Below are 15823 nucleotides of genomic sequence, written 5' to 3'. Positions count from 1 at the left end.
TCTTGCTACCGCGACCCCGCTAGCCTGCGTTACAGCCCCCCTCTGCGGTCTCAGCTCTCCCCACACCCACAGGTCCTTTCCACCTCTGCGGCTCTGCAGAGCTATTCCCTCTGCCCTTCCTTGCTGTCTGTCTTGTGGTGAACTCCCAGGTGTCTTCAGGGCCCTGCCCCAGAACTCTGGCTCAAGGAACCTCCCACCACTAGGTCTCCTCTGAGCTTGGTGCACTCAGCTGCTCAGAACTGGTCTTGGTTGAGTGGGTCTGATGGGATGTTGCCAACAGAGGCCTCTCCTCGTGCCGGGAGCCATATCGCAGCAGGCCAGGGGCCTCTGAGCCTCTGTCTTGCTGGCACGGCAGGTGCTCCAGCAATGTTTGCAGAACGAGCAAACATGCATGAAAGAAATTCCCAAAGGAAGGTTTGCGGTGGCAAGGACGGGGTGGCGGTTCCCAGGGCTTTAAAGCTTTTTGTGGTTCCAAGTTTTCAGCAAAGAGGACATCTGCATCTAGACAGACATGAGAGAGGGAGAGAGATGATAGGTAGGTACTGTTTACGTGGATAAAGTGATTCTGTGGTGAATCGTTTGACAATTTGAATCAGCTTAGGTTTCACAAACTGGGACTCACCCGGATGAATGAAGCTGTGATCAAAATAAAGATTAGGTAGATCGTAAAGAACTAGGACCCACCCACCAAACTGCCTCCTTATCTTTATTACTTTGTCTTCATCCTGAGACAGAATGGATGTCTGAGACAGTGTGTGTGCGTGTAAGAGTGAATGTGAGTGGTTTATGTGTGCACGTGTGTGTGGTGTGTGCACTGCGTGACTGTGTGAGTGTGCAAATGTGTGTATGTGAGTGGTTTGTGTGTGCACGTGTGTGAATGTGGGCATGTAAATGTGTGTGTGCGTGCCAGTGTGTTTGTGTGTGGGAGTGGGAGTGCAAGTGTGTGGGTCAGTGTGTGTGAGTGCGAGTGGGTGACTGTAAGTGTGTAAATGTGTGTGGATGTGTATGAGTGGTTTGCGTACACATGCGTGTAAATGTGTGTGAATGTGAGTGTGCATGCATGTGTGCATGTGAGTGTGAGTGCAAATGTGTGGGTCCGTGTGTATGTGTGAGTGCGTGTGTGTGCGTGTGAGTGTGAGTGTGTGAATCCGGTTTGACAGATGCAGGACCCAGGACCTGGAACCTGCTGCAGCCCTGTGTGCCCCACGCTGCCAATGCAGAAAACCGAGGACCAGCAGCAGAGGCCTCCACACAGCCCCTGCCACCCAGAACCCCCTTGGGACAGGATGGCTCCCCCTACATGCCTGTCTTCTGCTACCTCTGCTGAACTCCTGTTTATTTCTTTCATGTTCTTCTTTCAATAGATTCACCTTTTATAACTTAAAATCGTTTATTTTAAGGGAAACTTTAAATAACCAATGGAAATGAAAAACCAGCCCCACTTGCCATGACCAGCCCCACCTGTTCGGATTTCATTCGGGCAGGCGTGGCCCACAGAGGCTCTCTTGGCTTTAAAGGGAGCCCAGCTTGGGCCACATCAGGTGTTAAGGACACATGAGCACCAAATTGAGCCTTTCTCAGTGATGAGGTCAAAAAATGAAAGAGCGCATGAAGGGTTCTCCCCAGGGGATTCTGGGGTGTCCCCAAGTCATCTGGGGTCCTGCACGCTTCGGGCCAGGCTGCTCTGGTCGGTCCATGGCCGTGGCAATGGACAGCATACACTCCTCACTCAGTGTGTTCTCATCTTGACCTTGAGGTGGAGGTGAGGGGCACATTGAGTCCGTTTTAGAATTGCAAATGCTCAGAGAGGGTGGGCTGTGTCCAGGGCAACACAGGGGAAGTCCTTCAGGTCTCACCCTGACCATGATTCCCCTAATTTCTTTTTTTTTTTTGAGACGGAGTCTCGCTCTGTCACCCAGGTTGGAGTGCAGTGGTGCAATCTTGGCTCACTGCAACCTCCACCTCTCGGGTTCAAGCAATTCTCCTGCCTCAGCCTCACGAGTAGCTGGGACTACAGGGGCGGGCCACCACACCCAGCTAATTTTTGTATTTTTAGTAGATAAGGGGTTTCGCCATGTTGGCCAGGCTGCTCTCGAACTCCTGACCTCAGGTGATCCTCCTGCCTCAGCTGCCCAAAGTGCTGGGATTACAGGCGTGAGCCACCTCGTCGGGCCTCCCCCATTCAATTTCAGTAACATGACTCCCCACCCACCCATGCCATTGAGATGCCCTTTTCAGACCCTCCGAGCCTCTTGCACCAAGGAAGCCAATGCACTGCCCATTGGGCCGGCTGGCGTGGGCTGCCCCCACTGCCCAGGAAGCCCCACTCAGCCCATGACCTTGCTGCCTGTGCAGTCCAGGCCCCGGCAAGGGCCAGGCATGGAACATATGCTCAGAGCGATGGGGGTCAGGGCCAAGGCCACAGAGCAAGATGCAGAGGAGCCCAGGCTGGCACCGGCTGTGCCTGAACATGAGCCCCTCAGAGCAGGGGCCCTGCCACTCAGCACCAGGTCCTCAGGCCAGAAATGCCCTGTGCGAGGAAGGGCCTTGGGCCTCCCACCAGAGCTAGAGGAGGGGTGGCTGGCCAAGAGAGGCTGAGGAGGAACGGAGGGTGAGGGGCTGGGGACTCCCGGCCAGGTGGGCACAAGTACATGAATCAACTCCGACTGGAAGCAGAGAAAAGCAGTAAAACCAAATGTCCTTAGAAATTCCTTTAGTGCTCAGCTGTCCATGAAAACAGGATAAGTGGCTTCCTCCGTCTGTGCTCAGCCGGGCAGGGTGGAGTTGCTGTGCTCAGGCCAGGAGGACCTCGAATCAGGACAGGGGTGGGGTGGGGCTCTGAGCTGGGGAAGTGGCTCCAGCGTTGCTACTTCAGGGCGTCCAGGTGGGTGCAGACCTGGGAGAAGACACTGTCCACGGAGCCCTCGGCGTTGACCTGCGGGGAGATGAGCCGTGAGGGCTGAGTCACCAGGTGGAGCTGGGTGGGCCTCACCGTGGCAGGTCCCAGAGGCCAGGCCTGCCTCCCCGAGCCCAACCTAATTGACGGCAGCCTCTCACTGAACCAGTGGGGAAACCAAGGCTCAGAGAGAGGGGCTGGCCTAAGGCCACACAGCGAGCTGAGGCTGAACCACATAGGAACCCGTTTTTCCCGGAGCTCCCCCTGGGCCCGCGGGGCCCACCTTGCGCACAATGCCACGTTTCTCATAGAAGGCGATGACGGGTTCTGTGGCCTTGTAATAGGTCTCCAGCCGCTTTTTGATGGTCTCCTCATTGTCATCCACGCGCCCGCTGGTCTCTCCACGTTTCAGGAGCCGCTGGGTCATGGTCTCGGGGCCTGCGTCCACATACAGCAGCAGTGTGGGCTGTCCGATCTGCAGGCGGGCACCACGTGACAAGGACCCCATTCCCGCCCCCTAGGGCCATCTCCTCCCCATCTTCCCATCTATGAGGCCCCAACAGATACCCCCTCAGACCCTCAATCCCTTCCCCAAGGCAGCCTGAAAGACCTTCCTAAAGCCAATCTTTCCTGCCACTCCCCTGCTCAAACCTCTGCCATGGCTCCCCAGTGCCCTCAGGAGAAAGTCCACACTCCTTGCCAGACTCAGAGAGCCTGACTCTCTCTGTTCTAGGCTCTCATCCACCTCCTTCCGTGCCAGGCCTGTGCCCATGCTGTTCCCTCTGCTGGGAGCCCTCTCCCCCAAGCCTGATCCTAACTCGCCTTCACCTCAGTACCAAGCATCAGGTTTCAGCTCAAAGCTCACTTCTTCAGGTCAGTCTTTCTGATGTCATCCCCTGCCCCCCAGTACTCCCAGCCTCCTGGAACAGACCCTCCCAGTGCCTTTATCTGTCCTTAAGCAGGTCTCCCAAGGGCCCCTGAGGGCAGGGAGGCACCTGTCTCACAATTTTGGGGTCCTTTGACAAAGGAACAAGGGATGAGGGAAGGGGTGAGTGGCTGCTGAGTTCTGAGGGGTTCTGAGCAATCTCACTGTCATTGGAACGTCATGTCATCCATGTCATCCATGGGACGCCTTGGAAAGGCAAGAGGAATAAGGCTCTGCAGCCCCTGCCTCGCTCAATCCGACCACCACAGCTGCCTGCCTGGGAGGGCACAGCCACCCCAGAGTCACCCGTGACTGCCACAGCTTTAGGAATGGGATTGGGACCTTCAAGCCCTGCCTCCTGCTTCCAACTGCCTGGGCCAGCCCCCAAGGCCTTCTGCGCACCTTTGGCCCTGGGCCCCTGTCAAGGCCTTGGGGCGCTGCCTCTCAGGTCAGGCTGTTTCATGCCTCTTTCCAGCTGTGTGACCAAGAGGCTTGCCCAAGGCCACACAGCTGGACAGAGGCGAGAAGCAGCCTGACCTCTGGCGTCAGACTGACCTGGACCCAGGCTCACCCCTGCCTTCGTCCAGCTGTGTGACCTGGAGCAAGCCCTTTGTCCTCGCCTGTGGCACCCATCCTGACGCTCATCCCTAGCTCCTGCGTAGTTAAGGATGCGGGGTGACAGCGTCAGCTGCCTTCAGGGAGGACAGCTCCTCCTGTCCAGTGACCCCGCACCACCCAGCAGCTGCTTCTGTCTTACAGATTGCCATGGGGGCAAAGGCGGGCCTGGACCCAGCAGTCTGACCTCGACTTCAAGGCCTCCTGCCCCTCATCATCATCCATCAGCTACTGAGCTCCTCCAGGGCACAGGCTCACATCTCTGGTTCATCTGGGTCTCCAGAACCAAGCACAACTCTTTCTACACCCCCGGCAGAGGTGGCAAATCTGGGAGAGCCAGCTCAGCCTCTGGGCTTGAGATTCTGGCTGTGGGGCCTCAGTCTCCCGGTCAGGACAATGGGCATTTAGCCCGAGGAGCCCACACCGGGCACTGCCAGTCTCCAGAAAAGCTCTGGGTGTGAACCGGCCACACTTCCAGGCTGATTCTCCCTCCTTTGGTGAAGCCCTGACGCCCCCTGGTGTCCAGAGCCAAGAAGACCAGCTGCCTGGACCCTGGAGGCCACAGCAGGCCTGGGCCCAGGGCTGAGCCTGAGCCTGCAGCCCTCAGCGGCACCTACAACAGCCCTGGGAGGGTGGGGACCTTTTTTTTTTTTTTTCTGAGACAGAGTCGTTCAGGCTTGAGTACAGTGGCATGATATTGGCTCACTGCAACCTCCATCAGCCGGGTTCAAGCGATTCTCGTGTCTCAGCTTCCTGAGTAGCTGGGATTACAGACACCTGCCACCACACCTAGCTAATTTTTGTATTTTTAGTACATGAAGTTTCACCATGTTGGCCAGGCTGGGTTTTGAACTCCTGACCTCAAGTGATCCGCCCTCCTTGGCCTCCCAAAGTGCTAGGATTTCAGGTGTGAGCCACTGAGCCCGGCCGACTTTCATGAACTCTATTTTCTAGATGTGGCCCTGAGGGTCACAGGTGAGACCACACAGCTGGTACGTGTGAGCCAGGCCAGGACATCCTTCAGAACTGTGGCACCTGACACAGCGTCAGGGGTGAAGTCTGAAGGAATCCAGCTAACCCCCATTTCAGATAGGGAAGGTGAGGGGCAGAGTGGGGTAGACACTTTCCTGAGGTCGTGCAGCCATTCAGAGGTCAGAAAATATGGCCTCCTACCCCTAGATGAGGCTGGAAGCTACGGAAGCCCAGAAGGCCCCATGGAGACGGGGATGGGGCATGGGCATGGGGCATGGGCATGGGGCATGGGGATGGGAGTCTTATCCTGCCCTAGCCCACTGGGATGCTGGTTAGGCTCCCCGCAGCCCTTGCCGACCTCTCCCTCCTAGGCCCTTGCAGTCCCATCTGTTTCTCCCATACAGCCTTGTGACACCGAGGTAAAGGTGTATGTGTGTGCACAGGGCCATGTGTGCGAGCATGTGTGCATCCCTGCATATGTGTGCTGCATTTGTGACATGCATGTAGAGGAGTGCAGTATCCACTGCCGTGTGTGTGCACGCATGCACATGCCCGGCCTTGTGTGTATGAACTTGTGGGCTTTGTGCACGTGTGTGTGTGTGTGTGTGAGGTGTCTCGCCCTGGGAAAGGTGTGTCTGCAGGGTGCCCGTGCTAGGAAGCTCAGGGCTATCCTTTTCCAGGCCTGCTCTTTCCAGCAAGGCTCCTCATGACCCCTGGAAGGAGACTGATGTCCCTCCATGGCATTTGCAGCCTCCAGCCAGGCTGGAACATCCCTTGTCGCCCTGCTCACATATTCTGTTCTCCCCACACTGGCCTTGCCTTTCCAGCCCTGCCAATGCTGTTCCCTGCCCTTCTGTGTGTTTATGGGGAGCCAAGCCCCACACTTGGAGGGCGCATCCTGTCCAGTCCCCACACTGCCCCTTAAGGTAGCTGTGACCTGGTCCCCCCATTCCCTGCATTTTGCAGATGGGAAAACTAAGGTTCAGGATGGCCCAAGATCTCAAGCCGTTGAGCTGGAATCTGAGCCCAGGTTTGGGAGCTCCGCTGCCTGGCGCTTCCCCTTCTACACATTTTCTTCTACCCTTTCAGGAAGTCTTCCTGGCTTTCCTCCTCACCCACACTCCACGCATCAGCCTCTGCTCAGAACTCTGACCTGCATCGCAGCCCCCGCAGGCCCGCCCATGGTGATGGGAATCTTATCCTGCCCCAGCCCACCAGGATCCCCACTTGGGTCAGTGCCTTACCCGTCGCTCAAACTCTTCTCCTTGCTGCACCTCCCGCGGGTAGCCATCGATCAGGAAGCCTTTGGAGGTATCGACTTTGGCCACCATGGCATCCCGGAGCATGTCCAACACTGTTTCCTGGGGCACAGCAAAGGAGGAAGGGGCCATGAGCCTCTGCTCCCCGTCCCTTCTCCCGGCCTCTGCTCCAGCTGGTCCTGCCACCTGAAACGCCCTCTCCCCTACACGAATGTCCCAAACAAGCCTCCCCCTCCAGGAAGCCTCCTCGGAATTGTGGGGACCTGGACTGAGTGAATGAATGATGCATTCACTAGACAGTATTCACTGAGCCCCTCCTTCCAGCCAGGTGCTGTCCTGGGTCCCGAGGACGTGGCCATGGGACAATCAGACCTTCCCTGCCCTGGGAAGCTCAGGGGCTGGTGAGGAGACACACACGTTCCACAGATGATTTCTCCATTTCCAAGCATGGCACAGGTTGTACGGGAAGAGAAGTGGGGCTTCTGGAGTAGAAAATTGAGGGGGTCTTAGGCCAAATCTGGGGAGTTAGGGAAGTCTGAAAGCTGAAGAGGAAAGAATATTCCAGGCAAGAAAGAGTATGGCTGGTTTGAGGGGACAGAGGCCAGGGTGGCTGGAGGATGGAGGGCAGGGGGAGAGTGGGGGGCAGGGCAGAGTCCTGCAAGGTCTTGGGAGCTTCTGGAAGGAACTTTCTGTCCAGGGCAATGGGGAACTACAGAAGGGTTTGGAGCTGGGGGCGGTTACGATCAGCTTTGCCTGTGTGTTGTGGGCTTTGCTGCTGGTGGGACACCCAGTCAGGGCTACCGTCATCCCCTGCCCCTCTCCCCACCAGGGCCCACTCACCAGCGGAACCAGCTGTCCCTTCTCCATGATTTCCGACAGCTTCTTGCCCCTGGCCGAGCCTGAGCTGACTTCCGCCCGCAGGAGGTCCCCGGTGGAGAGGTGGGTGTAGCCATACTTCTGCACGATCTTCTCACACTGGGTGCCCTTCCCCGAGCCAGGCCCGCCTGCAAACGCCCGCCCATTCACAAACCCCAAGACACAGGGTCCCAGGAGGGACAGGGGCTGCCAGGGTCTCCCGGCGAGGGAGGGGCAGAGCCCAGGGTGCAACCCCAGGCCCGGGCTCCCTCCAGCGCCTCCCTCCAGCAAGAAGACACTTGCTGCACCATCCGCTTGCCCGCAACTCACCCACCACAAAGATGATCTTGGTTTTCTTCAGCTTCTCTGTGGGAGAGAAAAGGGGAGCAGGGCTCAGTCACTCGCTGGACCCACAGCCAGAGGCACCTCTGGAGTCCCAGGCCTGTGCTGGGCCCCAGGCGGAGGGACAGACACAGCTGGCGCTCCTGTCAGGGAGGCAGACAAGTCACAGCCCAGAGTGAGCAGGGATGTGAGTAAGCTCGGAGCCTGGGAGAGGTCTGGGAAGGGAGGGCGCCCCAGGCAGCCAGACGGGCGGAGGCAAAGGCCTAGAGGCTAAGTACTCTCCGCACAGCCAGTGGGCTGGGCCGCCAACCCTCATGGCACCTCCCTGTGGGTGGCTGGACCCCAGGGGCCCGTCACCTCTGGCCCTCAGATCGTCTTCTCTGCGGGGGTCACTCGAGGAGCAGCAGCCCATGGTCCCGTCCTGCCGTGTCTCCCGTGTCCCCTGCCCTTCCCCTCTCAGGCCCTGGGCTGGCCCATCACCCGCCTCCCCTGGCAGTGCCAACGTGGGCTCAGCAACCACAACATATATTGCCATGGAGATGGTTGCCGGGGTGGAGGGCTGTGGTGGGCACGTAGAACTCTTGCCCAGAGAGGGTGGTGAGCTTGGCTCCAACCTCTGTCTCATCCCGCCTGCTGTTAGATCCCAGCAAGGCCACAGCCCCACTGAGCAGAGGGAAACTGAGCTCGAGAGAGGCAGGGCCTGCTCAAGGGATGCCAGAACCCAAACCGGAACCCAGGCTCCTCCCCCTGGGCTCTCAGGCTCCCCGCTTCCCAGGGAAATAGAGGACCAGGCTGTATCTCACCCTGCTGTGTGGCTTAGGAAAGGCCTGTCCCTCTCTGGTTCTCTGCCCCTTCCAGTGAGGGTGGGCCTTGAGGCTGGAGGGAGGAGGTGGGCTGGGTGGCTCCCAGGGGCCCTCCCAGCCATGAGGCTGGAGCCCTATAGGAGCTGTCAAGAACGGCTCCTCCCGCGGGCTCCTGTCCCAGGGGTGGGGAGGCCGCAGCCCTGTGGCTGTTGATGTTTGGAGCTCAGGCAGCAGCAGCAACAGGCCCGCCGAGCGTCTTTAATAGCTGCCCAGGCCAAGGCATAGTGCCAGGGGCTGGACGGATGGTGCTGCCAGCAGCTGCGGGCGGGCCCGTTCTGGACTCTCTGCCCGCCTGTGTCTCCCTCTAAGTCCCAGTCCATAGGAGCCAGGAGAGTCCAAGACTTCCTCAAGGCCCACCCTCACTGGATGATAGGGAAACTGAGTCCCCGAGAGGTATGGGGACTTGCCTTGTCCTCATTAGACCTGCTGCTTTGTGTATCTGTGGCGTCTCCACGGGGCAGGATCTCAGCTCTATAAATCCAGCATAGAGGGTGTGTGCTGGGGCCCTCAGGAGCCTTGGGGAAGTCTCATCACTTCTAAAATTAATATTGGAGCTGGCACATCCCGTGAGAGGCCAGAGGAAGATACTGGAGGCTCCCAGCCAGGCCCCCTCTGGCAGCCCCAGAACCTTCTCCAACCCCTCCCAGAATGTCTCCCTGAGAGTGCACCCCCTTAACAGTCAGGCGCACTGAGGCCCAGGCAATGGGCAAAAGGAGAGGAGGCTCATACCTTCCATCCTGCCGAGGTCCCGGGAGCCGTGTCAATGCTCTGCAAGACAAGGGCACAGGCTGGGCTGGGGAGGGATTTTCCTCCTCACCCTGACTCACCTTCTGCTAAGCCACACCCAAGGCAACCGGTGTGTGCCAGGCCCGACACGCAGTCTGAGGGCAGAGGGGGCTGCCGGTGGCAGGGAAGGCCCAGGACCTTCCCTGAGAAAGTCACCTTGGGAAAGTGACCTTGGAAGAATCACCTTTCATCTCTGGCCTCCCTGGCTTCACCTGTCACAGAAGGGCAGTAGCCCCCTCCCATCTACCTGGGTTCCCACTGGAGGGGCTGGGACGGTAAGGATGGCACTGAGGGACATAAACAGCGGCCACACAGCTGCAGAGTTGCTCCCCTCTAAACTCTCAGAAAACAGGGCGCGAGGCCAGCGTCTGCTCAGATGCCTTGACAACGCTCCCCAGGGCCGGAGGGAAGCTGCCAGGAGGCGGGAGGTGGCCAGAAACTACGTGTGTCTGGGATGAGGTTTGGATGGGGATCCTCTAACGGACACAGAGGCCTGAGGTGGAGGAATCTACAGGAGCCACTCGCATGAACACAGCCCTTTATAGTTGTCAAAATGAGGTGGTCCCAGGCCCTTCACATCTGCAGGTCCAGCACCCAGCCCCACGCATGGTCCCTGCACCCCCATCCTTTGAGGCTTTACTGCCCCCACCTTGGCCTCAGCCTGCCCATGAGCCCAATCACATCTGCGACCCCACCCTGTGCTGCCACAACCCCAGGACCTCCCCCACCTCACCCCCCCATCTCAGAATCGCCCCCTGGACACCTTTGGCCTCCACTTCTTCGCTCCCACCCACCAGCCCTCCCCAAGGCCACTCACGAACACCACAGCCACACTTCCCTCCAGCCTTGACCTCCAGCTAGCAACCCCACCCACACCGGGACCTCCACCCCAGGCACCCACACCACCCTCTCTACTTGGCTTCAGGCTCTAAGGACTCCCATCCCTGTGCAGGCAGCCCAGGCCTCTCTCCCCAGCCCCAGACATCCAAGCCCCCCAGACAGGCCCCAGAAGCCCCACAGGCTTCCCAGGCTCTGAACAGCCCTCCCCGAGTCCCAGTTCCAAGCCCCTTTGGCCAAGCCATAGGCCAAGTCAGTGTGAAGGCTCCCCTCTCCTCTCCACAGCCCTGCACAGCCACTGCCCAACCCTCCACTCCCCAGGCTCTCTCCATCTGTCTGGTCACCACTATGTCCTGTGCTAAGCAAGAGGCTGGGCCACTGCCCCCGCCTCCACGTGGGTCTCGAAGCCTCCACACCCTGCCAGGCCATTTGCAGGATTTTCTCTGGCAGGCATCAGACCACACCACACACCTGCTTACAACTTTGCATGTGTTGCCCTCTCGGCTCCCAGACAAAGCCTGGGCCCCTTGACATAGTGGACAGGTCCCGGTGAGCTGACCTCTGCTCCCCCTGCAACCCTATCAGTTGCCACTGGCAGATGTACCCAATGCCTGGATGCCTTTCCCCACCTCGCTATTGTGTGGGACTCAGTTCAGGTGCCACCTCCTTCAGGAAGCCTTCCTGGACTCTGCCCTCCACTCCCACACTGGCAGGTGCCTCCTGGAAACCTGTCCTGCACCGCACAACCACGCTGTACTGGACCCCTCTTCTGTGCTGTGGGCGTAGGGTCCCACTGACTGGGCCTGGCACAGGCTGAGCACAGGGCTGGGGAGCCTCGTTTCATCCTCACTGCCTTGGGAGGAAACTGAGGCATGGGGAGGAGGATAGACTGGTTCGAGGGCCGGCTAGGGTCCATCTCGGCCCTGGGTTTCTGCTACTCTGGGCCTGGCACCCAGTAGGAGCTGAAGCGGCTTTGCTGATGTCCCTGCTGCCCCAGGCAGGAGTGGCAGCCACTTTTCCTGCTGAGTGTGCTTCAGCGGGGGTAGGAGCTGCCAGGTGCCCCTCAGCAGCTGCCCATGGGAGGGGGAGTGTCCTGGGCCAGGAACAACCACAGTGAAGCCCTGAGAAGTGGCCTCGACCCTGCCCTGCCCCCTCCTGGTAATCTAAGCCCCTCCGCTCTGCTGGCACCTGCCAATTCCTTGATCTAAAATAACTTGGGTCGTGAGGAGGCCTCACAGAGGACAGGGGTCTAGGATGGAGTTGGGTTACGGGCTAAGCACCCAGGCCTTATAAGGCCCCTGGGTTGAGGCCTCAGCGACTCCTAATATGACTGGATGGTCTGCTAAGGGGTCTGTGGGGCTGAGGCCCAGAGGGACGGTGACTTAACCCCAATCACAAGGCAAGGCCAAGGCAAGCCCAGGTCTCCCAGCTTCTGACCCAACCTAGTCGTCCCAGTGGGTAGCAACTGACTAGGGTTCGAATCCCAGCTCCATCACTCAGTTGTGTGACCTTGGGCAGCTGGCGCCCCTCTCTGGGCCTGTCCTGCTGCTGTTGAGGAGTACCAGGTGGCCACTGAGCAGTGCTGCCGGGAGGCCCCAAGCGCTGGCCCTGGGGCTCTGGTCAGGAGGCTAGGGCAAGCTCTGAGCATCCAGGGGGTGATGCACCCAGCACTAGAAGTGGTGTGACAGTATAGCCCCACCAAGCACAGAGGCTGCCCCTGTCCAGGTCTTCTGGGGCAGGGAGCCAGGCCACAGCTCCCCCTCTCTGGGCCCCAGCTGGGACATACCAAGGGCAGTGACCTGGAGCCCCAGGAGTGCCAGCCAGAACAAAGGGGTGACTATCTGGGAGGCTGGAAGGGGCTGCAACACACACACACACGCACACGCACACACACACGCACAGATCCACAAAGGCACAGGCAGCGAGGCACAGATCCCCAGGGTCCGGGGAACACAGCCACGCAAACACACACGAATCACAACCACGGATACACAGCCTCACAGACCCCAGAGAGCCCCGCACCAGCACGCCCCCGCCCTCCCCCGGTGCCGCTGCCCCTCCCCGCAGAGGCGCCCCCCAGACACGCTCGGGCACGCACTGACCTGGGGAGGGGTGCGGGTGGGCGCCGGGGCCAGTGCGTGCCCTGCCCGTCCTCGCGGCCGCCGGCAAAGGCGACTATTTATAAGGCTGTCAGCGCGCGGCATGCCGGGAGCCGGCGTTCCCGAAAGCAGGGAGGGCGGGAAGGAGGGAGGGAGAGCGGACCAGGGACCGGGAAGCGGGGCGGTACCGAACCCGAGCCCGGGTGTGCGGCGACACCGCGCCCGGCACCATGTGCCCCGCACCGTGCACCCCCAGGTGGCTGTGCCCACACACGCCAACTACACTTCACAGTTTGCCAAGAGTTTTCCATTGCGGTACCCCCACTGTGCCTAAGGTACCCTCCAGGGTACAAGGCCAGGCTTTCCCTATGATAGCTGGAGAAACTGAGGCTCAGAGAGTAGTGGCTCTTTGCGCAAAATCCGCAATGGTGGCAGAGAGACGCCAGACCAGGGAGCAATGGGACTGAGGCATGGACTCAGGAGCTTTGCTGGCCACAGTCCCCAAGCCCGCCCTCAGAGCCTGCCCAGAGGCCCTGGCCGAGACCCACCTGGAACTCCTCTCCTGTTGGGAGGGACCCTTGGGGCTTCTCTGGGGCTAGAACCCCCAAAACCACCCGGTAAGGTAGAAGATTATAGAAAACCAGCGCTGCTCCCCTGGAGCTGCCGGGCAGCTCACTTATCCCAGTGAGTGAGCGCTAGGATGTGGGACATTCAGAAGGCTGTGGATAGCCAGAGAGGGGATTTGTGGTCTTGATAAAAAGAATAGCTCCCAGTAATGAGCACTCACTGTGCTAAGCAGCAGACTCCAACCGCATCTGCGAATCCTTAGACACCGCAGAGGAACCGGAGGCGAGCATGTCAACTACCTTGCCTGAGGTTCCCTAGTAGAAAGCCACGTGTTTATCCAGCGTTTTGCAGGGGGACTGGCGCATAGTAGTAGGTGCTCAGTGATGTAGCCAGGCAGGGATGGGAGCCCAGGCAGCAGCCCCAGATGGTGAGGTGGGTTGAATTTGGAATTTGTATTATAGGTCCTAGGGAGCCATAGAAGGTATTTGAGCAAGACAGTGAGACTACCAGGAAACTGAGAACACCTTCAGTGGTGGTGCCTTAGCAACCACAACAGCCGGGAGACCAGGAGGCCTGGGTCTCTGCTACCTGTAATGTCGGATAAATCCTTACTTCTTGGGACCTTAGTTTCCCCATCCGTGGGCGGGGGGCAGGTGCAGTGGGGTCAGAGTTCTGCATTAGAAGCTGTTTGAAAGGCCCTCTCAAGGGTGTGTGCATTGGCACCTTTGGGGAAAGCTGTTGACAAAGTAAATCAAACTTTCAAATGGTCTGGGCATGACGGTCACTCCTGTAACCCCAGCATTTTGGGAGGACGAGGTGGGAGGATCACTTGAGCTCACTTGGAGCCAGGAATTCTGAGACCAGCCTGGGAAACATAAAGAGATCCCGTCTCTAAAAATAACACACACACACACACACACACACTTCAAATGCACCCTTCTACTTTAAGAAATTTGTTTCAAGGAAACATGTGGGCACAAATTTGCATAGGAAGATTTTAAAGTGCCAGCAGGGACTCACTGGGCTGATGGCACAGCCAGGGTGGGTGAGGAGTTGGCAACTTTCCCATAGGGTCTGAGTGAGAAAGGAAGCCCAAGTTGTTTGTGGTTAATGGGACAAGAGGCTTCAGACACACATAACATTGGTAACAAATAGGCAAAAAGGCCGGGCGCGGTGGCTCATGCCTGTAATCCCTGCACTTTGGGAGCCTGAGGCGGGTGGATCACCTGAGGTCAGGAGTTCGAGACCAGCCTGGTCAACATGGTGAAACCCCATCTCTACTAAAAATACAAAAATTAACCGGGCGTGGTGGCGCAGGCCTGTAATCCCAGCTACTAGGAAGGCTGAGGCAGGAGAATAGCTTGAACCCAGGAGGCAGAGGTTGCGGTGAGCCAAGATCACACTATTGCACTTCCAGACTGGGCAACAGGGCAACAAGAGTGAAACTCCGTCTCAAAAAAAGAAAAAAAGATAAAAAAAAGAGAAAGAAATAGGCCAAAAGCCCCACTGCACTCTTCGGATCCCACCTGCATAAAAATGACTTGAGGTCATGCGCAGTAACTCACGCCTGTAATCCCAGCACTTTGGGAGACCGACACAGGAGGATCACTTGAGGCCAGGAGTTCAAGACCAGCCTGGGCAACATAGTGAGACACTGTCTCTACTTTTTCTTTTTCTTTTTCTTTCTTTTTTTTTTTTTGAGATGGAGTCTCACCCTGTTGCCCAGGCTAGAGTGCAATGGCGTGATCTCGGGTCACTGCAACCTCCGCCTCCCAGGTTCAAGCGATTCTCCTGCCTCAGCCTCCCGAGTAGCTAGGATTACAGCCATGAGCCACCACACCTGGCTAACTTTTTGTATCTTTAGTAAAGACGAAGTTTCACCATGTTGGCCAGGCTGGTCTTAAACTCCTGACCTCGTGATCCACCGTGTCAGCCTCCCAAAGTGCTGGGATTACAAGCATGAGCCACCATGCCCGGCCTCTCTTTTTTTATTATTATCAAAAGTAGTAAATTTAAAAAAGACTCCAACATGCAAGTATGTTTGTGTGTGTGTGTGTGTGTGTGTGTGTAAAATCTATTCTCAGACTTTTCTCTTTTTTTTTGCACCTTAACTCTACAAAGTTAAAATTACATTGTCTTACAATCAAATTGAAAACATCTTAGAGTGGGTGAAATGAAACAGGACAGAGAGGACAGGTGTGTGCCTACGACCGCCTGGCTAGAGGTGACACTTCCACTTCCTACTTAAAGGCTTCTCCAGGCTTTTTTTTTTTGAGATGGAGTTTCACTCTTGTGGCCAAGGCTAGAGTGTAATGGCATGATCTCAATTCACTGCAACCTCTGCCTCCCAGGTTCAAGCGATTCTTCTGCCTTAGCCTTTCTGAGTAGCTGGGATTACAGGCATGCGCTACCACACCCAGCTAATTTTTATTTTTAGTAGAGACGGGGTTTCTCCATGTTGGTCAGGCTGGTCTCGAACTCCTGACCTCGATGATCTGCCTGCCTTGGCCTCCCAAAGAGCTGGGATTACACAGCACTTTGGGAGTCCGAGACGGGTGGATCACGAAGTCAGGAGATCGAAACCATCCTGCCTAACCCGGTGAAACCCCGTCTCTACTAAAAAAACAAAACAAAACAAAACAAAAAAAAACACAACTAGCCAGGCGTGGTGGCGGCACCTGTAGTCCCAGCTACTCAGGAGGCTGAGGCAGGAGAATGGTGTAAACCTGGGAGGCGGAGCTTGCAGTGAGCTGAGATCCGGCCACTGCACTCCAGCCTGGGGGAAAGAGCGAGACTCCATCTCAAAA

At 57.8% G+C, this 15823-nt stretch overlaps 1 protein-coding gene across 5 annotated transcripts in view; it reads right to left on the bottom strand.

Annotated features, from left to right (window-relative positions):
* Window positions 1–1376: 1376 nt before the first annotated feature.
* Window positions 1377–15823, bottom strand: part of AK1 (adenylate kinase 1) — a 20969-nt gene continuing 6522 nt past the window's right edge. Inside the window, exons 1-7 of one of the 5 annotated variants that reach the window (XM_011988199.1) lie at window positions 14352–14460; window positions 9457–9495; window positions 7853–7888; window positions 7508–7671; window positions 6653–6769; window positions 3180–3371; window positions 1377–2935 (exon numbers count right to left, since the gene is read on the bottom strand). In XM_011988199.1, coding sequence (XP_011843589.1) covers window positions 2867–2935; window positions 3180–3371; window positions 6653–6769; window positions 7508–7671; window positions 7853–7888; window positions 9457–9463 — 585 coding nt within the window. In that variant the 5' untranslated portion in view covers window positions 9464–9495; window positions 14352–14460 and the 3' untranslated portion in view covers window positions 1377–2866. Of the gene's footprint in view, window positions 2936–3179; window positions 3372–6652; window positions 6770–7507; window positions 7672–7852; window positions 7889–8221; window positions 8377–9456; window positions 9496–9725; window positions 9854–12452; window positions 12574–14351; window positions 14461–15823 lie in introns of those variants that run through there. The other 4 variants (XM_011988175.1, XM_011988184.1, XM_011988193.1 and 1 more) reach the window with 4 other exon arrangements.

The sequence above is a fragment of the Mandrillus leucophaeus genome, unplaced genomic scaffold (assembly GCF_000951045.1).
Source record: "Mandrillus leucophaeus isolate KB7577 unplaced genomic scaffold, Mleu.le_1.0 Scaffold109, whole genome shotgun sequence".
NCBI lineage: Eukaryota > Metazoa > Chordata > Mammalia > Primates > Cercopithecidae > Mandrillus > Mandrillus leucophaeus.
Note: the sequence above shows the minus strand (reverse complement) of the source record. Positions and strands in the feature narration are given on the sequence as shown.